Raw genomic sequence first — 26,839 nt, forward strand, 5'->3', positions numbered from 1 at the left:
CTCCTGGCATGGATGGCCTTCCTGTTGAGTTCTACAAAGACTTTTGGTCTGTGATGGCTGAGGATTTGCTGGAGGTTGTCACAGATAGTCTGCAGAAAGGCTTGCCGCCTCTGAGCTGTAGACGGGCGGTCATCATTCTGCTGCCAAAGAAGGGAGATCTGCGCAGTTTGAAGAACTGGAGATAGGTATCGTTGCTCTGTACAGACTATAAGATTTTCTCCAAAGTCCTGGCCACCAGGCTTCGTGACGTGATGGCTTCTGTTGTTCATGGGGACCAAACGTATTGCGTCCCCGGCAGGCTGATAAGTGATAATGTCACTTTGATTAGGGATGTTTTGGACCTCTCTAGCTCTTTGGGTATAAATGTTGGTCTCATTTCTCTAGACCAACAAAAAGCTTTTGACCGGGTTGAACACCAATATTTGTGGCTGCTTTTGGCTTCAGCCTAGGTTTTGTAGCCATGATTCAGGTTCTGTACCGTGACATTAACTCAGTTTATTGAAAATATAATTAATACATTTTCTTTTTATTAAATCAAGTATTTTAGAAGTCAGGCATTAAAAGAAAGTGCCCCTGATCAGAATTAAACATAATCACATATGAATTAAGGTTCTGTGTTCACCAGTGCTATAATTATTACCATGCCAAATCATGCATAATGATGGACTGGCGACATACTTATATTTCCCACATTCCTGCAGACACTAAAAGGTCAAAGCTGGATAATGTCAACACACACAAAATTCAGACATTAGACCAGTCATTTTCACTACTCAAACTACATTTGTAATTTAACATATTAATCACACTTATACTTGGATTATTATAGGGTTAAGAATTTGGTTAAGAATAAAGATGATTTACTAGTTAAGCCTATTCTCTGAACTCGTCACTTCTACTTCAGGCTTTGGTAGTCAATAAGGTTGCTGCTATCAGGTCTCATATCACTCCTCCAGCTTTTTCTTATCCCCCAGATTTCTGCTGTTTTCATTCACTTTGTCAAGGTCCTGGAGAAGAATTGTCTTCCTTCCGCTCCAGGCTTTTCTGGGAAAAATGGCATCTCTGAAACATTTCGGTTAGATGCCAGAGTGCTACATAGCACTGAAACTGTGCTTTTAATGTTTTTGTTTTTTTGGGTTTTTTTTTAAAAGGTTTTTTAATAAACAGAAATAACAGAATGTATGGATAACAAGAAGTATGCACTTGGAGTCTTTCTAGATCTATAAAAAAGCATTTGATACTGTTGACCACGAAATTCTAAAAATCAAACTTGAAAAATATGTTTGAACTGGCAAAAGTTTTTCTGTCCACCCCCTTACATTTATGAAATGCATTCAGGCTACATTCCAACAAACAGCCATCAGTCATAATTATATTATATACCATTATTATTATATACCATTCATATTTTAAAATAGTAATTTTAGAAAAAGCAGTCAAATATTTAAAAAAACAAACTTTTCCACATGAAAAGTGACCACTTTAAGTCACATTGATGGAATTAACTGCATATCATAGAAAAAGGCATTTCAGGTTTACAAATGTTTAGTTTTATTCCCACTCTGCTAACATATGCTACCTACTGTCATTTACTTGGAGGAAGACATAAAGATTTCTCATTGACATAACTCAGCATGCCAAACTTACCGATTTTCTTGCTGCAACTTGTGTTGTTGTCCAGGAGGCCATCATTTCTCCTGTCTCCCCCGATGTGCTCTACCTCTTTCGAGTCCAGGCTGTCTGCACTAATGACATGCGCAGTGACTTCAGTCAGAGTATGCTTTTTAGAGGTAGTACGTGCTCACACACACACACACACACACACACACACACACACACACACACACACACACACACACACACACACACACACACACTCTAAGTGTGTGTGTTACGAATTCACACATTCTCTTCTCCAATGTCTTCCTTACTATCAGTATTTCCATCAGCCCTGCATATTATTGGTGTATAAGCCATAATAACCTTAATATTTCAAAATGTATTATTACTTATTCCTTTGATCATAATATTTTAGTCATTCATATTAAGGTTATTAATGTAAGCTAGTGATGTATCAGTAGCTGCAGACTAAAGGACAGACAACTGAAAGTGTAATAATTCAATTTAATTACATCCAGTTAATTAGCTTCCTTAATATGTATTCAGTGACTTACATTTACATTGTTTCATGAAGTGGTTAATGAGCTTATAGTGGACTCAAACTAGTTTGCAAACATCTGTTTAAGTGTTCCTCAGTCCTGCATTTCACTGTAGATACTATTTTCTTTCTCTTGTTTTAGCGAACACTACCAGGATCTTTGAAGGGACGAGGATTGTAAAAACTGGAATGGTAAGGATAATGGATGTGAATCAACACTACAGGGAGTGCAGAATTATTAGGCAAATGAGTATTTTGTCCACATCATCCTCTTCCTGCATGTTGTCTTACTCCAAGCTGTATAAGCTCTAAAGCCTACTACCAATTAAGCCTATTAGGTGATGTGCATCTCTGTAATGAGAAGGGGTGTGGTCTAATGACATCAACACCCTATATCAGGTGTGCATAATTATTAGGCAACGTCCTTTCCTTTGGCAAAATGGGTCAAAAGAAGGACTTGACAGGCTCAGAAAAGTCAAAAATAGTGAGATATCTTGCAGAGGGATGCAGCAGTCTCAAAATTGCAAAGCTTCTGAAGCGTGATCATCGAACAATCAAGCGTTTCATTCAAAATAGTCAACAGAGTCGCAAGAAGCGTGTGGAAAAACCAAGGCGCAAAATAACTGCCCATGAACTGAGAAAAGTCAAGCATGCAGCTGCCAAGATGCCACTTGCCACCAGTTTGGCCATATTTCAGAGCTGCAACATCACTGGAGTGCCCAAAAGCACAAGGTGTGCAATACTCAGAGACATGGCCAAGGTAAGAAAGGCTGAAAGACGACCACCACTGAACAAGACACACAAGCTGAAACGTCAAGACTGGGCCAAGAAATATCTCAAGACTGGTTTTTCTAAGGTTTTATGGACTGATGAAATGAGAGTGAGTCTTGATGGGCCAGATGGATGGGCCCGTGGCTGGATTGGTAAAGGGCAGAGAGCTCCAGTCCGACTCAGACGCCAGCAAGGTGGAGGTGGAGTACTGGTTTGGGCTGGTATCATCAAAGATGAGCTTGTGGGGCCTTTTCGGGTTGAGGATGGAGTCAAGCTCAACTCCCAGTCCTACTGCCAGTTTCTGGAAGACACCTTCTTCAAGCAGTGGTACAGGAAGAAGTCTGCATCCTTCAAGAAAAACATGATTTTCATGCAGGACAATGCTCCATCACACGCGTCCAAGTACTCCACAGCGTGGCTGGCAAGAAAGGGTATAAAAGAAGAAAAACTAAGGACATGGCCTCCTTGTTCACCTGAGCTGAACCCCATTGAGAACCTGTGGTCCATCATCAAATGTGAGATTTACAAGGAGGGAAAACAGTACACCTCTCTGAACAGTGTCTGGGAGGCTGTGGTTGCTGCTGCACGCAATGTTGATGGTGAACAGATCAAAACACTGACAGAATCCATGGATGGCAGGCTTTTGAGTGTCCTTGCAAAGAAAGGTGGCTATATTGGTCGCTGATTTGTTTTTGTTTTGTTTTTGAATGTCAGAAATGTATATTTGTGAATGTGGAGATGTTATATTGGTTTCACTGGTAAAAATAAATAATTGAAATGGGTATATATTTGTTTTTTGTTAAGTTGCCTAATAATTATGCACAGTAATAGTCACCTGCACACACAGATATCCCCCTAAAATAGCTAAAACTAAAAACAAACTAAAAACTACTTCCAAAAACATTCAGCTTTGATATTAATGAGTTTTTTGGGTTCATTGAGAACATGGTTGTTGTTCAATAATAACATTATTCCTCAAAAATACAACTTTACTAATAATTCTGCACTCCCTGTATTGACTTTTGATTCTGTGTGAGCCTCTCTCATATGAACATCAGTGTCTCAATAAGCATTAGAGTCAGGAAAAATCAAGTTCATATGCATATGGATGAAGAGATTTTATTTTAGTTTATTTATGCAACCAAATTTTCAGAAACGACCAAACTCTAACTGCATTCTCTCTTTCTTGCTTCATTCCATACAATCATTTAAAAGGGTATGAATTCACCTAGAATTCATTGATGTCTGTAACTAGTCACTGGTAAATTATTGACCATAGTTCAGATAAATTTCACATTTCACACGAATCAAAGAATTCTTGATGAAAGCGATTAAGAGGTTAACAGTGTTAATGTTCTGTTTTTCATGTGACTGATCTCACGTCATATGACACCTTAAGGCCGGGGTGCCCAATCCCAGTCCTCGAGAGCTACCGTCCTGCAGCTTTTAGATGCATCCCTACTCCAACACAGCTGAATCAAATGGTTTGATTACCTCTTCAGCATGCCATCGTGTTTGGCAAAGGCCTGATAACAAGCCATTCATTTGATTCAGCTGTGTTGGAGTAGGGATGCATCTAAAAGCTGCAGGACGGTAGCTCTCGAGGACTGGGATTGGGCAGCCCTGCCTTAAGGCCTCAAAGTTCTAATGTCAGTTTTTTTTTCTTCAAAGGTTTTTAAATCTTTGCCCATTTCTAATGACCCTTAAAAATTGAAACATATTTTGACGTTTTCTAGTTTTAAAGCTCAGTCTGACCCTTTAATCTTGTTCTGATTTTGCATATATAATCAAATAATTTAACTTATAATCAGGTAAATGTATGTCAGACAGGTATGTAATATCTGTAATGTGTGTTACCCGAAAAGGATTCATGATATTATTATTGACATACTAAAACCCTGCCATCATGTTTTACAAGCAGATCGTAAACTTCATTTTTTTCCACACAGAGATGTCCTGTCATAATCTTTGTTGCACATGATGCTCATGCTGTGCACTCTCATTATTATGATACAACGTAATACTCTGATGTATATGGTTGTATTTGAGAATTTGCAGTTTCTACTCTGTATAAGATAAAAAGATTTGGTAAAACAAATAAATGGAACAAACAAGGTGAGTGAAATCTCACAGTTTACATTAGTTGTAATTTTCTTCATTATAATGTCAAAGCTCAGTGAGTTCATGGGATGACTGACGATGCGTCTTTGTATTAACTACATTTTTTTCCTTTCTCAGCCAACACTGTCTCCAGCCTCCTCGGCTGATATGGCTCCCATTTCCTCTGGCTCATCAACTTGGACTTCATCTGGTATCCCCTTCTCATTTGTCTCTATGGCAACAGGCATTGGTCCATCCTCCAGTGGTAGTCAAGCAACTGTGGCATCTGTGGTGACCAGCACTTTACTGGCTGGCCTGGGCTTCAGTGGTGGTGTCATTTCCTCTTTTCCCAGCTACATTTGGCCAAGCAGAGCACCCAACCACAATCCCACCTCTCACCACCAGGCTACCAAAGCCAGTGAGCAGATGAAAGACACGCCTGCTGTTGTCAGTGCAGCAGTTAAGGATAATAATGAAGCTGGGAGTGAGGACAGAGAAAACTGCAAAGGTCAAGGAGAGGACAGAGAGAGGGAAGGCGAGGCTACGGATGATGAGAAGGAAGAAGAAGAGAAAAAAGACAAGGAGAGGAAAGGATCGGGAGGTTTAAGCAGGGCAAAGAGGAAGGATAGCAACATAGCAGCAAAGCATTTATTTGGTAAGATGCCTTACTGTGGTGCACGGGAGAAGGAACAGACTGAAAAAGAGCCTACTAAACCACCGCCTGTTCGAAAACACCAACTAAAAGCAAATACTTACAATCCACTTCACTCTTACCCAAGTCTTACCGCAGAATCAGCCAATCAAACAGCAGCAGTCCCCATCCAGGAGGACCTGTCAGTGACACTTAGGCACCGCATAATGAGGGATGAAAAGCACAGGCCTTTCTCCTACCACACCGGTAAGTCAACAAGGTGGTCATGTACAAACCAGTGGTTATAAGAATATTAGCTGTTTCGCCTATTTGCGGAAGAGCAGATTCTGTTTGTTCTATTAATATCTCCCTTTACATTAGTCATGAGATTACTTGTTATGAAACATGTTACAACTTGTGTTGCCTGCTGCTATTTAACACATTGTGGGCTTCTGTGTACTGTTTGTGGGGATGGCTCTAAGGTCCAGCTCCTTCATAGACTAGCTGGTTATAACAACAATTTTGAGTATTTATTTGAAAATGAGTATTAGTGTGTTGACCATTTTTGCTTTATTTTGGAGGGGGAATTTATCATTTAGACTTGTGGAGAAGAAGGATAGTGGATATATTGGACAATGAATGTCAAAGATGGAGGTCCCAGGCTAGCTAGGTTTACAAAAGTTTACAAGTGACTACGCCTTAACTAGACTCGATCTCTATCCCTCTCTCTCTATATATATATATATATATATATGAGTGTGTGTGGCCTCTGTGTTACCCGTATGTTAATGAGCTCCTGCTGTGAGGGCTGAAGTTGAGCATTTTGACCATCTACATTTTGATGTTTTGAAATGTGTCACAAACAAAGGAAGGATCTCAGGGATACTACATTTTCATGGATTAGCGACTTGTTAATCAAATTGCAAAGCATGACCTGCTTCATATGTCTTTTTGAAGGCTAAAGCAGTAATCATCTGAGCATAGGTATAATCTCATGATATTTTATTTTTAACTAAAACCCAGGACAGTAGTACGGCCAAATGACAACATGGGGAGATTTCTTTGGTAAAGGTGCTAACATTTCCAATTTTCTTAGATAAAAACTGTTCTATATATTGTAGATATGGTCCTGGAAAGTGAGGTCAGCATCACTGATAATGCTGAAGTAACAATTTGTAACACTCTCCAGAAACAATTTATAAGAAATTTCTGACCTTTAGCTTTAGCCCTAATAGTTGTGTTTCGTCCTGGTTTAACTGTAGTAAGTTATTAAAAATCCAGTTATCTGGGACAACTGGCTGAAGGGAAGAAGCGAAACAGACTTTGACTTTTTAGAAGAACATTTAAATGACAAACATTTAACATTATACAAGAGTCAAAAAAAGAACATGCTGAGAAAATACTGAGTTACATGAATAAATATGTAATACTGTTGTAATAATGTAATATAAATGCACTGCATACTTTTTACTGCACAGCTTTCAGTCCACTTGTTCTAATGGTCAGTGAAAGTTAGTACCACAGTGAAAGTGGAGAAACAATGTTACACATAACAATGTAGAGATTAGACAAATGACAGATGTGAGAAGGAGTAAAATGTAGGCTAACTCTGTTGCTGTGTAAGCTAGCTTTAGCTATCATCCTGCCATATTGTATGATGATTATTCTGCCATGATTTGTATTTTAGTTAACCATGAGAGCCATACATACTCAAAGTATTATTTCATTACTGTGGAAAGTCATTGAATGTGTCAGGTAAAATATGTGTGTTAAGAAGACACTTGTTGAATGTTGAAACAGCAAAGAAGAATAACTTAGTTTGGAAACTATGGTCCTGAGACTGATGTATCCATGCAGAGAAAATGTGGATTTGGTTGTATCTTTTGTAGCTGATACTCAATACAGTCAGGTGAAGGCAAGAGCTGCTGTCAGTGTCTCATTCATTGCCCCTTACTATTTCCCCTGTTTAAGGGCACAACATTTGGAAGCACCACTAGGATATTTGCCTTGAGGACCACGCCTGAGCTGTAAGAAAAAGCCAGATGACCCAGGCATCAGAAAGGAGCACTGCAAAGCAGCAGAGATGTTACTAGACTGACATTGGCGTTTGTATCCTGAAGTAAACAGTAATCACTAGGAGGCAGCAAAAATCTTTCAAGTCTAATAAACACTCATTTCATTGCCTGTGCTAACTCCTCTGGAGTCTGAAGTAGAGAAGCTACAGCTGAAAATGAAAGAAACACTGTATCAACTGACGGAAGAGCAGCTGATTAAATTATGTGATATACTTCAAATCTCAGGAAAAAAAACTATGTGATTAATAAAATACACAGTCAGTTAGTCTCACATTTAAAGCAACTTGAACATGCAGAGCTTCAACCGCATGAAGGTATGTCACACCTTCTTGATGTCCAGAAGGACATATAAGCAATATACAAATGGAGAGGGCAGTAGAGAAATTAAGACTGCTTCTACACGAAAAAGAGGACAAAATGCATTGCTTAATGAAGAATGGCATGAATCCCCAGCTTAAGGTATTGTTCCAACACCACCGAACGGCTCTATGTAGCACAACAATTATAATAAATGAGGCCAAATAGTAGAGCCTGAGCAAAAAGACAGGTTCACATTTTCCAGTCTTGAAAGGCAAATTGAAAATGGGCTCAGTACCAGACCTGCAGTTAAGGAGTTACAGTGAGGAACATAAGTATTTGAACACCCTGCGATTTTGCAAGTTCTCCCTTTTACAAATTATGGAGAAGCCTAAAATTCACATTGTATTCCCACTGTGAGAGACGGCATTTTAAAAACAATTCAGGAAATCACATTGTATGATTTTTAAAGAATTTATTTGTATAGCACTGTTGCACATAAGTATTTGAACACCTGAGAAAAGCCAATGTTAGTATTTGGTACAGAAACCTTTGTTTACAATTACAGAGGTCAATGTTTCATGTAGTTCTTGACCAGGTGTGGACACACTGCAGGAGGGATTTTGGCCCACTTCTCCATAAAGATCTCCTCTAGATCTGTCAGGTTTCGGGGCTGTCCCTGAGCAACACAGAGTTTCAGCTCCCTCCAAAGATTTTCTATTGGATTTAGGTTTGTAGACTGGCTAGGCCACTCCAGAACCTGGATATGCATCTTACGGAGCCACTCCTTGGTTATCCTGGCTGTGTGCTTCGGGTCATTGTCATGTTGGAAGACCCAACCACAACCCATCTTCAATGCTCTGACTGAGGGAAGATTGTTGCTCAAAATCTCACAATACATGGCCTCATTCATCCTCTCCTTAATACAGTGCAGTGGTCCTGTCTCCTTCAAAGAAAAGTACCCCCAAAGTATGATGTTTCCACCCCCATGCTTCACAGTAAGGATAGTGTTCTTGGGATACAACTCCTCCTTCTTTCTCCTCAAAACACAACGAATTAAGTTTAAACCAGCAAGTTCTATTTTGGTCCCGTCTGACCACATGACTTTCTCCCACGCCTCCTCTGGATCATCCGGATGGTCACTGGCAAACTTCAGACGGGCCTGGACATGTGATGACCTGAGCAGGGGAACCTTCCATGCAATGCATGATATGAGACCATGGCGGTGTAGTGTTCTACCAACAGTGACCTTTGAAACTGTGAGAAAAGTGCCACAGAGTTATACAAACAACTCTCCTCTTAGAGTTAGAATAGTAAAGAGACTCCCTAAAATTTCTTGATCAAGACAACAGAATTGAGGCAGAAAATCCTGTTTGCTTCTCAGGAAGTTAAATCAAGTCTAAAATATGATCCAGCACTAGTCCAGAGTCTTTTCATGCATACTGTCCTGACAAACAAATACTTCAAATGAGCTGTTGTCAGAGAAGGTGAATATTGCAGTTGAGAATGGAAAGGAGAGACAGGATGAAAAGAAACATGCAGCTCCATCATGAGTACCTACTGTAAATACTGTCTAGACCAGTGATTCTCCAGTGGAAAAGAGAAACACGGTCAAAGAAAGAGCAAATAAAAGAAATGTGCGCTGACATGGTACTCCTGAAAGAGTTGAGGGCAGATGACACCACGGTGATTGGCCTCATCAGTGACAACGATGAGGCCGCCTACAGGGAGGAGGTGGATCGTCTGGCTGAGTGGTGCGACACAAACAACCTGCTGCTTAACACCGAGAAGACCAAGGAGCTCATCGTGGACTACAGGAGGAATGCTGACCCACATCCACCCATCCACATTAAGGGGACGGCTGTGGAGCGTGTGAGCAGCTTCAAGTTCCTGGGAGTCCACATCTCCGAGGATCTCACCTGGACGACCAACTGATCCAAGCTGGTCAAGAAGGCTCACCAGCGCCTCTTCTTCTTGAGGACTCTGAGGAAGAACCACCTGTCCTCAGACATCCTGGTGAACTTCTATCGTTGCACCATCGAGAGCATCCTGACCAACTGTATAACAGTCTGGTACGGGAACTGCTCTGCCTCGGACCGGACGGCGTTGCAGAGGGTCGCCGGAGCACCACTTCCTGCCATAAAGGACATCTACAGGAAGCGGTGTCTGAAAAGGGCTGGGAAAATCATCAAAGACCCCAGTCACCCATCACATGGACTCTTCACCCTCCTGCCCTCTGGGAGGCGCTACAGGAGCCTCCGGACTAAGACCACCAGGTACCGGAACAGCTTCTTCCCCACAGCTGTCAGACTCCTGAACTCTGCCTCCTGACATCTGACCCACGTTAAACTCATGGACTGAACATACACACACCCACAACCACCCACACACACACACACAATGGACAACTTTACCCTCATACACACAATAACAAAATGGGCTGAACCACCACTCACAACCACCAGCACTTTATGTAACCACTGTAGAAATTATCCACATATCTCACTTATCTTAACTGCACTACTGTATAGTTCTGTGTAAATAATCATTCTGTACATACGATAATTTTTAATCCTACAACTGTTTATAACTTGCATAGTTCACATTTCTGTATAGCTGTATATCTCAGATTTCTGTATAGTTTTTCATATTTATATCCTGTTCATAGCCTGTACTCACTACAGCCTGTACATACTTATACTTATAGAATATTCATAACATACTTCATACCGTGTACATTATAACATACCATAATAGACCCATTCTGTAATATACTTGCATATCTATATTATTGCTAATATATGTGTAATATATCTATATCATGGCTAAAGCACTTCTGGATGGATGCAAACTGCATTTTGTTGCCCTGTACCTGTGACATGTGCAATGACAATAAAGTTTAATTCTATTCTATTCTAATTCTATTCTAAGTTTCCAAAATCAGAGAAGCCATTCTAAAGACAACACCTAAGCTCAGCGCGTGAGCAATCGCACACTGCTGACATGGTCTCCCCACACAGAAAATCTGCGCTGCACACACAAAAAAAATCCAGCCTGAATTGGAATGAAAGTAAATACATGTATTTATTTTATTTCACTGATTTTCTGTTCACGGAGACTGTGTCAGCAGTGCACGATTGCTCACACGCTCAGCTTAGAGGGAACAGTGCCTGCAACCCAACTGCTTTTCCCCATTAAGGCGAAAGAAAATTCATGCTGTTTTATTATTAGCATGTGAGGGGAACAGCACAGTTTCAACAAAGATTTGCACCACAGAAATATTTTCCAGCACCATGCCACCACTCTAGATGCTTTTCATGTGTGAAAGAATGTTACGAATATTGTCAGCACTGCTTCAAGTGTGGGAGATGTGAGCATTTTGTGCAGGTTTCAACGCACCAAGCACCTTTCAAACAAGATAGCATTCTGATCTTCAAGTCTCATGAGAGTAGGGAGAGTAGAAAAGCGCTATATAAGAATCAGTCCATTTACCATTCATGAGAACCCACAGTGGCCTGAAGGACTGAAGGAAGTTCTGCGATACCCTTTTATCAGTAAAGGCTAGTATGACACCAAATATTGTTTACAAAATCCCACGAACCATGACATCGTAGTGCCAAATAGGAATGTTATGGAAACTTTGCGGTCTGTTGGATCAATATATCCTGCTAATATATTGAAAACTGACTGGATACCTACTGCATCAGTCCATTATGCCCAGGCACATCTACCATTGAACACTAGGATCCACCTATCAAGTTGTTAATCAGATGTTAAGAGAAGAATCACAATCATTCTTTAGGTCTGACAACGACATAGGATGTGCTGAGAACTTGCAAACGAACACTTCCATGAAAGATAACGAGCCAGTGACACCGACTTATCTCTCTGTACCAAAGCCCTTGTATCAGGAGATGAAAAACTACCTGCAGGACTTCTGAGCTCAAGGGTCGATGGAAAAATCCACCTCATCATACTCCTCTCTGGTAGTCTGTAGGATGTCACGACAGTGCTGCAAAGAGTTAGGGAGAATGGAATCAAACTAAAAGCAAGGAAGTGCAATCTGTTTAGAGCAGAAGCAAGGTTACTTGGCGGGATTGTGTCAGCAGAAGGAAGCAGGATAAACCCCACAGATAGCACTGCTATGACTGCTTTGAAAGACAAACAGCCAGGTACTGTTGGTGAATTAAGAGCAATGTTGGGACTGTTCAGTTATTACAAACAATACAGGATTTTGATGGAATCGCCAATTCTCTGTATGACCTGCTCAGTGGACCTGCAGACATTGAGACCCAGCGAAACAAAAGATTAAAGTGGCAGATAAAATAAAACAACAGTAGTTGTCCCTTCAAGTACACATATTTAGTGTAGTGACATGCACCAGTCAGTGGTAGAGCAGTTGATAGACTGTTTAACTCAGCCTCCTGTTATAGGCTTTCCAAAATTTTCAGAGCCATTCATCGTGAAATGTTGCTTTGTGCAATTTCTTGCATTTCTCGTACTTTAACTGCAGTTGAGAAGAATTACCATTTGCGTTCAGAGTTTCTAGCTCTCAAATGGGTGATCACAGAAAAATTCTGCAATTACCTCTATTATGCAACATTCTTCACAGTGTACACCAATAATTATCGACTTACCTACATGCCAAACTGAATACAACAGGGTGACGATGGGTAGCAGAACTGGCAGATTTCCACTTCACGATTAAAATGTGAAGGAAAATGTGGTTGTAGACAGTCTTTCCAGCATGGTGTAGACACGATGAAAGGGTTCATGGAGGAAATTACATGTAATGTGATTGGAGCAGCTACACAGACAGTGGAAAGAATGAATCCAGTGTGTCGTGTCCATGGTCTCAGTTAACTGTGCAGCCATGGCCACAGATGTTTCCATCATACCACTGACAAAAAGCCAGATCAACCAGGAACAAAGAAGTGATCTGATTTGGTGTAACCTAACACAAGAAAAACCATCAAGTTCAGAACTAAAGCACTTCAACTCACAGGTAATATCTAAGACAACAAATTGAAGATGGATGAGAATCTTCTTGCACAAAGAAACAGCCAACCAAAAACAGCTGGTCTTACCAGAAAAACACGAAAGTACAAGACTAAAGGAGATACATGATGAATGGGGCCATCAAGGTGTTGAAATGAATGTTATCGGTTCTACCAGTTCTACTGGCCGCATATGCAACGAGAAGTAGATGATTATGTAATAAAGACAGTCTGTCTGCATAAAACTCAAGATCCATCTCATTACAGCAGTGCACCACTGACTAATATTGTCACTACTTAACCACTGAGACTTCTATCAAGTGATTTCCTACACCACAACAAATGCAAGACAGTTATGAATACATCCTTGTTGTCACTGTTTTACACACTTCAGGTGTATGCTACAACTTCCAAAACAGGTTATACAGCTGCAATCAAAATCCTTAATGACAGCATGAATACATCATAAACACGGTGTTGAATTTGAAAACATGTTGTTTGTACAACTGAAAAACTACTGTGGAGTTGCTGGATCCAGGACTATTCTCTACCATCCCCAAAGGAATGGGCAAGTGGAGCAGTTTTATAGGATACTATTCCAGATGCTGAAACGCTCTCTGAGAAGCAGAAGGCACTAATCAAGAACTAAGTCAATGCACTCAATAGCAAATGGACTCTTCAGCACAGAATTCAATTTGATTCGATTTTTATTTTTCTTGGAGCTTAACACACAGACCCAAAGCACACCACAGTCACTTGTATCACTCTCATGGACCTTTATCAAACGTGAGTGTTGCTTGTCACCTGCTCTGGCCCCTGGAACACAATTGATTATGGTTACTGGCAACCGTGGCTCAGGGGGTTGGGAAGCGCATCTGTAACCGGCAGGTCGCCGGCTTGATCCCTGGGCTCTCTGTCCTGGTCGTTGTGTCCTTGGGCAAGACACTTTACCCTACTGCCTACTGGTGTTGGCCAGAGGGGCCGATGGCGCGATATGGTAGCCTCGCTTCTGTCAGTCTGCCCCAGGGCAGCTGTGGCTACAACTGTAGCTGCCTCCACCAGTGTATGAATGTGAGAGTGAATGAATAGTGGTATTGCAAAGCGCTTTGGGTGCCTTGAAAAGCGCTATATAAATCCAATCCATTATTATTATTAATTTTGAGGAAATCCATTATTAAGCTCTTTTTTGAAAAACTCTGTTGTACATGCACAGTGCGTCATTAAGAGAAAAAGTAATTATCTCAAACTGGTTAAGGCTCTGTAAGGCCAGCTAATTCAAAGAAAGCCTGTAGAGCACACTGGCCATTTATATTGTTGGATGTGTTTCAGTGAACATATAAAGAGCAGCTATATTTAAAAGCACTACATTATCTCAACCACAAAAAAGTGACAAAGTGGCTGGATCACACAACATGTAGCTATTGTGGCTTTGTTGTCTACTCTGCTCATTTTCATTTCCTGTGTTGAAACATTGAAGTAAAACAATGAAACAAACAAAATCAGTCTGCACACAAAATACATCTCATTTTGACTTGATCATTAATGTTTGTGACATTCAGGTTAAACATGACATCCTTATGCTTATTACTACACTTACATATTTGACAGTACAGCTAAAAGGTTCCTTGCAGCAGTAATGGTACTAGTTCATGAACTTTCCTGTGGAGACACTTTCAGTTTCAGACAATTCTGATTGGTCACGTGTTTGTAGTTTTTTTGTTGTTTGTTTGTTTGTTTGTTTGTTTGTTTGTTTTATTTTGTGATTTTTAAAAAAAATGTAATTATTCTTTTAAATTTTTTCATGGTTTTGCAGGATACAGTGGAATCTGTGCACTCAGTAATAATCTCAAAGGCCTTTTTGGTCCCTTGAAAAAGGTTTCTGCGATTAAAAGTTTTTGATAGTGCTGCTTTTTAGGGGACGGACCAGTGGAAGAGAAATTGTTACTTATTAGACTTTTTTGGCCATTTTCATAATATTGTACAAAGTACTAAACAAGAACTATGACTGTATGTGTGTGTATATGTGTGAACATTGTCAGCTGGTACGCTGTGTGCCCTTACAACCCTGTCTGCCTTACAACGGCGCCATCAAGGTCTATCAAGTGCCCAAGATGATCAACCTTATGAGGCCAGAAGTCTTTAAAGACATTGTGTGTCTAAAAGGTGTAATCTGAGAGATTTACAAAATGTGCCCAAAAAATCAGAGCATGTAATTTGCATGCTGTTTATCTGCTACATACTTTTCATAAAGGTACATTTCCATTTCAAGCTCCCTTGGGTCAGATTTCCAAAATATCCTCATGCACTGATTAATGGTGAGGGCACCTCCAAATAATTTTCTAAGATTTTCAGAACCAGTCATTTGAGTAAAGCGATCTGCGGCTCAGTTTTTTAAAGATACAGCGGGGGATATTTGATCCCATTTCTAAGTATGCTCATTTATATTGACATGAACCATTTCTAATTTTTATGGAAAATAAATTACTGTCAACCAGCAACTCAAAGCAACAGCTTCCTTCTCATATTTACTACACTTTAAAAACTGAAACTGGCATTTACTTAAAAATTTTGAGGCAACACTTTTACACTTAAAAATATTGAGTAGGTTGGAAACTAGTCAAATCTGTTCAATATACTTGATCAATTGAATAACTAAAGCTTAAACATATTAAGTTGAAATCAATAATTGTAGTTGTTACACAAACATGAAAAAATTGAGTAAATAACACTGACATGCTTGGTCAATGTAACTGAATATAGATGGTCAGTTGATCCAAAATTTTGTTCCATTTACTTAATATTGTAAACTGAACGTAATCAAAATTGTACTTAATATTAAATATGTTAAATGGCCTGCATTTGTATAGCGCTTTACTTTGTCCCTATGGACCCCAAAGCGCTTGACACTACATCCAGTCATCCTGAAAGTGTGTGTGAATCATTTAGTCATTCACACACACATTGTTGACGACATGCTACATTGTAGCCACAGCTGCCCTGGGGCCCTCTGACCACAGAGCGTTCTCACTCCCGAGGCGTAACATGTGGACGTTTTGTCACGTCCCGCGGCGTTCCTGAGGAACGCGAAAGGAGACCTTCGGCGTTCTTATGGTACGCGGCGGGTTATGGCTGGAATCCAGTGCAATGACGCTCCCGCGGTAGTAGACGTTCCAGACCTGTATTCCAGCCCTAAACCTAACCTTATCCCTAGCCCTGACCATAACCTTATTCCTGACCTTAACCAGGACTTTAATGATGTTAAATAGCGTGTTTCTAAGCGATTTGAAGAAAAAGAGCGAACATGTGTAGGTTCAGTCCAGACGGTTCTCATATTTCCTCTTTTTCCGAGGTCGTCATTTAGGAACGTGGTGGGTAGCCGAAAACGTAATATGGTGACGATTTGTCACCTAGCGTAAAATGTTACGCTTTGGGAGTGAGAACGGGTTGCTGACCACCACCAGTAGGCAGTAGGCAACCAGTAGGTGACCGAGACTGTCGGTGCCGGGGCTCCAACTGGCAACCTTCCGATTACAAGACGAACTGCCAACTCTTGAGCCAATTATTGTATTTCACTGGTAGTCTAAGTCTGAAAAACCAAACAAACTAATATGTAGTTGTGTGTTTCATAATACATGTATGAAAAATGACCACGTTAACATTTTTCCAAACGAAATTTAATTTTCATAAACATGGAAATAACTCGAAATAAACAAGCACTAAAAAGACAAGAGCCTTTTCCCTTTTAGCTCAAAGCCTCACATACTTGAAGGATAGATGTCAAACCAGGACAGCAAACACAAAAGCTCAGAATATTTAAAAAACAAAACGAACGAAACAATGGAAAAGGCTCATGGTACTCAATTACTCTACGTTATCGTGTTTTACTTACACTTTTCAGTTGTAGTTGCTGACAATAAATAATACTGATTTGAATAATTAATGATTTTAGTACAAGATACTGATGAGTATAGATATGTATTTCTCAAATGTTTTGATTCAATTTTAAACAAAAATATTAAGTACATGCAAAGAAGGTATTCTGTAAACCAGATACTAAATTTATTGTCTGAGATAAATGTAAATAAATACCTTAATTTAACACAAACACATATGTTAACATTTTAGACATTTATTTCAACTCATCAAACTCAAATAATTACTAAAATGATATTCATAGATTTTATTAGGCTCATCTAACTTATATTTATAGTGATAGTTACTAAGCCTCTGAATTCCTTTTTAGAGTGTACATGATTAAGGTCTGGAGACTGATGAGGCCAATCCGTGACCTTAATGTACTTTTTTGTTCTCAGTGTGATGCTTAAAGACCTATCCACAACCTATCTTCTGTCTTCTAGCTGTTGGAGGTTCGCATCCAGGATTCTACAGTAGATGGCTCGTTGATGTGATGGTGTCTTCCCATACCCTCAGCAGAACAATAGCCTTAAATCCTGTTTTTACCTCAGTATACACACACACACGCACACACACACACGCACACACACACACGCACACACGCACACGCACACACACACACGCACACACACACACGCACACACGCACACACACACACACACACACGACTCTCTGCCATCTCCGGCCCACGCCTGGTGTTTGCTCCCTTCCTGCGTGACTCTCCGGGTCCGTCGCTCGCTGTTTCCGTTCCGGGTCCTCGGTCATCGGCTCTCCTACAGCCACGGATCCGCAGATTTGGTGCTATAAACTCTAACCTACGCCCACTCACCCGCATATCAACCCCGATGACAGCTACTGATCTCACCTTATCTATGGCTTTGATCAACACTCGATCCCTCTCCAATAAGACGTTTCTGCTCAAGGATTTTTTCTCTTCTTACGACTTGGATTTTATGTTCCTGACGGAGACCTGGTTACGCGCTGGTGAGACTGTGGCTTTCTCTGAGCTTCTTCCTCCAGGCTGTTGTTTTTTAAACACTCCCAGGTCCTCTGGCAAAGGCGGAGGCCTCGCCTGTGTTTTTAAATCTGTTTATGACTGCCATCAGATTTCTTTTTCCTCTTTTTCCAGCTTTGAACTACAGCTTTTTAAACTAAACTCATCCACTCCGTTACTGATTGCAGTGGTATATCGTCCTCCCAAATTTAACAAGGACTTTATCAGTGAGTTTGGGGAATTCCTTTCAGGGCTTTCAGTAGATTTCGATCATTTTCTTATTGTTGGTGACCTGAATATTCATGTGTGCTGTCCATCTAAACCCCTGGTTAGAGACTTTGTTTCACTGTTGGATTCCTTCAACCTTACTCAGTGTGTGTCTGGCTCCACACATGAGAAGGGTCACACTTTGGACCTTGTCATGTCTCACGGCTTGGGTATCCACATCTCTGAAATTTGTGAGAGTGCGTGTATCTCCGATCATTTTCCTGTTCTATTTTCTGCCACTGCACATTGTTCTGATGCTGCAGTTAAACCTCCTTCACGCCGTCACCGGATCATCAATACCCATGTACCATCTCAGTTTTCTGCTGCTTTTAGCAACTCTGAGCTCTCCACGGTGGACTGGATTGATTCCTTGTGTGCAGAAGATTTAACTGCTCTTTTCAACTCAACATGTACTTCTATTTTGGACCTCATCGCTCCCCTAAAAACACTCCGTCCCAAAGCTCACGCTGAACCCTGGATTACAGACTCTGTTCGTGCTCTCAGGCGCACCTGTAGGTGTGCTGAGAGAAAATGGAAAAAGGACAAGCTGCACATTTCTTTTAATATCCTCAGAGACTCTCTTTCAACCTATCAGAAAGCCGTTAAAGAGGCCAAGACCTCCTACATATCAAACCTGGTTAGCAGTAGTGTCCATAAACCTCAGACTCTGTTTCGTGTTTTAAATTCCATTGTAAATCCTTACACATCCACCAGCCTCACACCTTCTGCCACCCTCTGTAATGACTTTCTAAAGTTCTTTGTAAACAAGATTTCCTCCCTGCAGTCTGTCATTCCATCTTCACCTTCCAATCCCTGTGTTTTGTCTTTGTGCCATTCTGCCTTTAATCAGTTCGAACCAATCTCTCTCTCTCAGCTGCATGAAATAGTCTGCAAGGTTAAGACTACCAACTGTTCCACCGATGCTATCCCCTCTCGGCTTCTGAAGCAGGTTCTGGACTCAGTCGGACCTTTCCTTCTGGTCCTGATCAATGCCTGCCTCAGTTCTGGTTGTTTTCCAACACCCTTCAAGCACGCTGTTGTTCAACCTCTCCTTAAAAAGCCTAATCTAGATCCATCCCTACTCTCTAACTATAGGCCCATTTCCAACCTCCCTTTTCTGTCTAAAGTACTGGAACGAGCCGCCCTCACGCAGCTCCAGCTATTTCTTGACAATAACAATCTCTATGAGAAGTTCCAGTCTGGTTTTAGAGCTCGGCATAGCACAGAAACCGCCCTACTGAGAGTTTTTAATGATTTGCTTTTAACTGTTGACTCTGGTTGTGCTGCTGTCTTAGTAACCTTGGACCTGACAGCAGCCTTCGACACTGTTGATCACAACATACTGCTATCCCGCCTTCAACACTGTGTCGGTTTAAAGGGCACTGTCTTAAAGTTTTTCCAGTCCTATTTGAATAATAGGAGTTTTTCTGTTCACCTTGGTGAACTGTCATCTCCCAGAGCTCCTTTAACCTGTAGCGTACCTCAGGGGTCCATACTAGGCCCCCTGTTGTTTATTCTGTACTTGCTCCCTCTGGGCGATGTGCTCCGTAAACATAATGTGTCCTTCCACATCTTTGCCGATGATATTCAGATCTACCTCCCTCTGAGGTTGAACTGCAATGTTTCTTTGCAGCCGCTACTCTCCTGCTTGTCTGACATTAAGACTTGGATGACTCTTAACTTCTTACACCTTAATGAAAGCAAAACTGAAGTCATTGTGTTTGGGCTTCCTAAAGATCCCAACTTCTCTCTTGACTTTTTGGGACCCCTAACCTCCGATTGCACTTCTTCCATTAAGAGTCTTGGTGTTATTTTTGACAATGCTTTTAAACTTGATAAACAAATCAGCTCTGTAGTTAAGGGATCTTTTTATCATTTGCGGATTTTAGCCAAAGTCAAGTCTTACCTTTGCAGGAACGATCTAGAAAGAGTGGTCCATGCTTTTATTACTTCACGGCTAGACTACTGCAATTCCCTCTATGCTGGCCTAGATCGTTCCTGTCTACATCGCCTTCAACTGGTGCAGAACGCTGCCGCTCGCCTGTTGACCGGTTCAAAAAAAAGAGACCACATCACTCCGGTTCTCTGCTCTCTCCACTGGCTCCCAGTTGCCTTTAGGATTGATTTTAAAATCTTATTGCTGGCTTTTAAGGTTTTAAATGGCACTGCACCTTCTTACCTGTCAGAACTCCTTAGAACTTATCGCCCCAGGAGATCTTTGAGGTCAGCCGACCTGATGCTTTTAGATGTTCCCAGGTATAAATTAAAGACAAAGGGAGAGAGGGCGTTTGCTGTGGCTGCACCCAGACTGTGGAACAGTTTACCTCCTCACGTCAGACTCTCCAAAAGCCTAGAAACTTTTAAAACCGCTCTTAAAACTCACCTCTTTTCATTGGCTTTTAGAAAGGTTTAATTTATTTGTTTTATATATTTTTATTTTATTTTTATCAGCGAGGTGTTATTACGAAATTGTGTTCTATTGTATTTTTATCTGTATTTACTGTACAGCACTTTGGTCAGCCTTGGTTGTTTTTAAATGTGCTCTATAAATAAACTTGACTTGACTTGACTTGACTTGACTTGACACACACGTTTGTGTGTGTGTGTGTTCAGGATCCCCATAGGGGACCGGTCCCATTGTGCTTTTAACAACAACGGAGACAAGTAGAAACTGCTGCATATAAGAATGAACAAGTGAAATGCGGTTATCAATTGAAAAGCCATCATAGTGGCTAAGATGAACAGGTACATGGTTAAATATGTACTGTAAGTAGGGCACAGAAAGGAACTGGCAGGAATAACAGAAGGACAAAGCACAGATACAGATAGAGCAGTCGCCCATGACAGTAAGACCAGACTGACCAACCTGTGCACTACCTACAAGAAGGCCTATGACTCAATGCCACACGTGGATCCTGGAATGTCTACAACTCCACAAGATTAACAGGACTCTAAGAGTCTTTATCAGAAGTCTGACCAACACTAGAGGCCAACTTACAGCAAATTGCATCAAGTGTGGGATTTACCATGCTCTGTCCCCACTGCTATTCTACATATGCCTTCACCCTTAGTGAAAGCATTGACAAGACTGGCATGTGGATATTGATTATGGAATGGAGCAATCCTCAGCCACCTCCTCTACATGAAAAATAAATGATGGTCTAGCTCAGGGGTGTCAAACGTACGGCCAGCGGGCCAGATCAGGCCCGCAAGCGGGTTTAATCTGGCCCGTGAGATGATTTTGTAAAGTATAAAAATGAGCAGCAATTTTTCAATAAAGAAAGTGCTTTTCCAATTGTGTCCATTGGATGGCGCAATAGCAATTGTGAGCTACTTTGTTTTGCCTGTGAAATTTAAACCTGATGTGCTTTGGCACCCTCATTGCCCCAATATGTCTCTGTCAAAAAAGAGAAAAGTGGATGCAGAGTGCAGAGTGTTCCAAGAAAAATGGTCATCCTCCTATTTATTCATGGAAGTGAAAGCTGTAAGTTTGGTGTGTTCCCAGCATGTTGCAGTGCTGAAAGAATATAACCTCCGTCGCCACTATGTGAGTCTTCATGCCAACAAATATGACAACTTTCAAGGACAGCAGAGAAGAGTGAAGGTGAATGAACTGTTGGCGGGTCTGAAGAAACAGTAGCAGACATCAGTGACACTGCAGTGAAAGCTAGCTACCTCGTTGCTAACGAAATTGCACTAGCTTCCAAACCATTTAGTGAGGGTGAATTTGTACAAACATGTATGATGAAGGCATCGGAGATTGTGTGCCCTGAAAAGCGCCAGGCCTTTGCAAATATCAGCCTGACAGGAAACACGGTTGCCGACAGGATTTCTGATCTTTCAGTGGATTTGGACAGACAGTTGAAGCCAAAAATAAAGTCATTTATTGTGTTTTCAGTTGCAATTGATGAAGGCACGGACATTACAGATGTTGCACAACTGGCAATTTTCATCCGCGGAGTTGATGACACATTGACCGTCACCGAGGAGTTCGTGGAGTTGGTACCGATAACAGATACAACGACCGCAGCTGATATTTTCACCCCACTCGTCGGCGCGCTGGACAGGGTCGGAGTGGACTGGTCCCGCGCTGTCAGCCTGGCTACAGATGGTGCGCCCTCAATGATCGGGAAGAAAGCAGGCGTTGTAAAAAAGTTCAGAGATAAAGTGCAATCTGCAAATGCAGGACATGATTTTTGGACTTTTCACTGTATTTTGCACCAGGAGGCTTTGTGTTGCAAGTCACTGAAAATGGATAACGTCATGAAGGTGGTCATCCAAACTGTTAATTTTATCCAGAAGCCTCAATCACCATCAGTTTGACAGTCTTCTCAGAGAGAAAGACCACATCTATGACCTGCCATACCACACTGAGGAAAGATGGTTGAGCCGAGGTGCTGTGCTGAGGCGTTTCTTTGATTTACGAGAAGAAATTGTTTTTTGCTCGCCGTTCACCGTGAATCCCTCTGATCTGCCCGTCCGGATCCAACTTGAAATAATAGACTTGCAGTGTGACTCGGATTTGAAGGGCAAATTTGCCGCAGCTGGCTTGAACACATTCTATCAGAATCTCTTGCCAGGTTACCCCAACTTGACAGCCCTCGCTGCAAAACTGTTGAGCATGTTCGGAACCACGTATCTTTGTGAGCAAGTTTTCTCTGTAATGAGCATAAATAAAACAAAACTGCGCTCAAGGCTCACGCACAGGCACTCGAATCACATCCTGAAGTTAGCTGCCGCTCAGGATGTGAAGCCTGATATTGATGAGCTGGTGAAAGCTAAAAGATGCCAGGTATCAGGAGTCAAATAAACGATGCAACCCCACTGAAAGTGCTGCATGACACACCCTGATGTAGTTCTGTGATCTGTGAAACAGTTCTGTGAATCACTGAGGCACTGTGTGCTTGTGTGTTCTTTGTCCTCAGAATTTTCAAATAACTTGAGATGTTTTATGATTAATAGCTATGTTGTGCCTGTACTATTTTGAACATACCGTCCACAGGCTCTAGCTTTATTTTTATGTTGATCGTATTAAAACAAAGAAAACAATCTGAAGTTGTTGTTTTTAAGTTATATATACAATGATTTTACCAGTCCTGCCCACTTGAGAATAGACTTTTCTCCATGTGGCCCCTGAACTAAAATGAGTTTGACACCCCTGGTCTTGCTAAACACCAACCAGAATGAATGGCATTGTTGCTGCAGGATACTGTAATAATCAGGCTGGTTTAGTATGCATTGAAATTTGAATAAATCCCCACCAGTGTCACCAGTAAAATACCCCCACCCCATCACACCTCTTTCTCCATTCTTCAAGGTGGGAATCATTCAGGTAGAAACCATCCTTTTCTGCGTCACACAAAAACACACGGGGTGGAACCAAAGATCTCAAATTTGGACTCACTAAAGCACAGATTTCCACTGGTCTGATGTCCAGTCCTTGTGTTTCTGACCCAAACAAATATCTTCTATAAAAGTCTTCCAGGTCCTGAGGCATAAAAACAGCCTCAGACCATCACACTACCACCACCTTGTTTTACTTGATGTATGATGTATGGTATGATGATCCTTTTCTGAAGTGCTATGTTACTTTTATGCCTTCCAAAAAGTTTAACTTTTGTCTCGTCAGGCCACAGACTATTTTCCCAAAATCTTGAGAATCATTATTAAATTCCTTTCTTTTGAATTCTTTTGGCGACAGAGAAAGACTGGACTCAGAGTGGTCACAGCTCAACAAATTATCTTTATTTTACATTTTTGGAAATGGAGGCCTGAACACACGAACACACAAGCTCAGGTCTGAATTCTTTGCCAGCTAAATCCGTGTATGTATATTTTTGCACTATGTCACACCCACACACAGTTGCGATCAAAACAACTCCTTCAGTGTTACTAGTTCCGCTTTTCTGTCTGGTTTCCTGTGTTTCATTAATATGCCTCTGCACTAAGCTTCCCCTTTCTTTACTTCCCCTTACTGAAGTCTTGGTTGCCAGGGCAACCTGTCAACCTCTGACCTAGTTCTTTGTCACCTCTGGGCCTGGTTTATAAAGGCCTCTATTATTAAAATACATAAAACAATATAATCAGAAAATAAGCATTAAGAATACATATTTATTTCTTAACATCATCGAGATGTTTTCTGGAAAAACTGAGATGAGCCTTCATCTTCCTTTTGGTCAGCAGTATTGGAACTCGACCATGCAGGCTATTTTTCCCAGTCTCTTTCTTATGGTGGAGTCATGAACACCGACCTTAACTGAGGCAAGTGAGGCCCGGAGTTCTTTGGATGTTGATCTGGGGTCTTTTGTGACCTCTTGGATGAGTTATTTCTAGGTCTTGAGCTAATTTTGGTTGGCCGGCCAAGTCTGGAAAGGTACACCACTAGCTCTCACTGTGGTTTGCTGGAGTCCCACAGCTTTAGAAATGGCTTTGGCCTTTTCCAGACTGAGATCTCAGATTTACTTTGTTTGTCATTTGTTCCTGAATTTCCTTGGTTCGCAGCATGATGTTGCATGATGCTTTTAAGGATCTTTTGGTCTACTCTACTTAGTCAGCCAGATCGTATTTAAGTGATTTCTTGATTGGGAAAATGTGTGGTAATAATCAGGCCTGGGTGTGGCTAGAGAAATTGAACTCAGCTTTCAAAGGATGTGATACGTCACAATTAATTTATTTTAGAACAGGTGGCTGAACAGCCAATCGGTTGCATGCAGACTAATGACACCACATTTTAGCACCTGCTCAGATTGTTTTGGAATCCCAGCCGAGCTGGCACTATTTTATTACCTGGTACCAGGTACTATAACCTAATAGAAAACCCTGAAAACATGGCAAACTGCAGCGAGTAGGTACTAGTGGAAAAGGGGCTTACGTAACAAACAAAATGTCAGCAAGTTATCAAATAATTATTTTCCCACTGTATAGTTATATACTTTTTGAGTTTATTAAATAGAAATCTAATAAATAAATAAAAAACACTGATTGGTATGCGTTTATGGCTGATTACTGAAAATCACTGACTGATGCAATCTCATAAACTTACAATTACTATATTAAAAATACATAAGCGTAAGTGCTGGTTTGTGGAAGACTCCGTGTTGCCTCGCCATCTTGAATACATTCGCGAAGATGTGAATCACTGTTTGACCTAATCGCTTTTTCTCCAATGGAAGAAATTTTTAATTTGTGTCTAAACCTTTAAGAGTCTCAAGAAATGAAGGAGCATACCTGTGTTATCATCTAAGATGGAGTCCCATTGTTAGCAGATTAGACATGCAATGCTTTTTTTTGCTATGTTTCCCAGTGTAACAATGTTAGATCTGCTTCAAAGAAGGTTTTGGTAACAACAGCTAGCAGGACTGATGAAGACACCCGTGCTTACCGACAGAAAAGTTAAGGATATCTTCAGCCTCATCCAAAGTAAATAGATGTGAACACATTGATAGCTAAGGTAAACAGCACACTGACAGCGTATACTTGGTACAGATGAGCAGTGAACACAGTTTTTGTCCTACAGCGTCTGCTTTAATTTGAATATACAAGGGGAATAAAACAGAATTCAGTTGACTGCAAAGTGCAATCTGATGACATCTGAGATTTTACACACTGCAACTTTAAACCAGCATGGCTTCTTCAATTCTACATAGAACCAAAGTCTATAGACTCCCCTAACATGGATGAGAGAAGCCAGCTGAATTCTCCTGTGTCCAATATACTGACTATGAGAAATAACTGCACTTACTGTCGAATTTATCCCAGATCTGTATATAAAGTTGCACCACAACAGAGAACACAATGTTTTGGCCAACGTATGTATTTCTTATCTAGTTTAAGGAATACACATGTATCACAAGTATTGTCATATTTTCAACTTCGTTTTTCTTTATATGCCTAGTGCAGCAAAATTATTTTGGTACATTATTAATATTGCTGTCTTCCCTTTTTTTCTTGTCTGTCCATTTCCTTCCCAGGACCAGTACCAGTTCCTATACAGGACTCTACTTAGGCCCATCAGTGTCAACGTGAATGGTTTGGGTCTTCTGGCCAGAGATTTTAATGAGACAATACTGACTGTGTCAGACCGGTCCGAGAGTATGGAGCTGTTGGTCTGAAACAGGCTCTTCAGAACAAGGAGCTCTGCTGAAGAGCCTGTCCCGTGGATCCAAAACACCTGTGTTGTTCCTGAGCCCATAAAAGAAGCACTTATCTTTGAAAAACGTCAAGGAACTATCGTGGACAGGACTTTCCAATGCCTTTTTCGCCAGACTCTTGGTTAAAATTAATAACCTGATTACTTTTTTACACAGATATAAAGTTTTGATATTTATTTTTTTTCACCAATTTATGTCTTATTGTTCTCCTACTGAAGGGTTTACACCTGTTTTTAAGTTTCACAACAGTGTCAGTGGGCAGCGAGAAACACTTTTTGTCTTTTCTTGTTTGCACTATTCAGTGTAGTGTTACAGCCTACATATACTAAAGCAGACTCACTTGGATTTTCCTCAATCAGACTTTTTTTATGGAGACATTTCAGGGCTTTGACTTGTTAAGCCAACCGCTTCTGTGAAGGACATCACAAGTTTTCTGTCTCTATAACAAGATGTCTGACTTCTGCTCATCATGACGTCCTACACC

General features: G+C 40.9%; 1 protein-coding gene across 1 annotated transcript in view; it reads left to right on the forward strand.

Moving 5' to 3' along the window:
* Positions 1–18,099, forward strand: part of LOC308402210 (receptor-type tyrosine-protein phosphatase gamma-like) — a gene marked incomplete at its 3' end in the record, with an annotated part of 372,466 nt that extends 354,367 nt beyond the window's left edge. Inside the window, exons 10-14 of the mRNA XM_080890900.1 lie at positions 1,682–1,790; positions 2,301–2,350; positions 5,168–5,927; positions 17,388–17,510; positions 18,074–18,099. Of these exons, the coding sequence (XP_080747026.1) occupies positions 1,682–1,790; positions 2,301–2,350; positions 5,168–5,927; positions 17,388–17,510; positions 18,074–18,099 (1,068 nt within the window). The remainder of the gene's footprint in view (positions 1–1,681; positions 1,791–2,300; positions 2,351–5,167; positions 5,928–17,387; positions 17,511–18,073) is intronic.
* Positions 18,100–26,839: the final 8,740 nt, after the last annotated feature.

The sequence above is a fragment of the Rhamphochromis sp. 'chilingali' genome (assembly GCF_963969265.1).
Source record: "Rhamphochromis sp. 'chilingali' genome assembly, chromosome: 9".
NCBI classification, from domain to species: Eukaryota; Metazoa; Chordata; class Actinopteri; order Cichliformes; family Cichlidae; genus Rhamphochromis; species Rhamphochromis sp. 'chilingali'.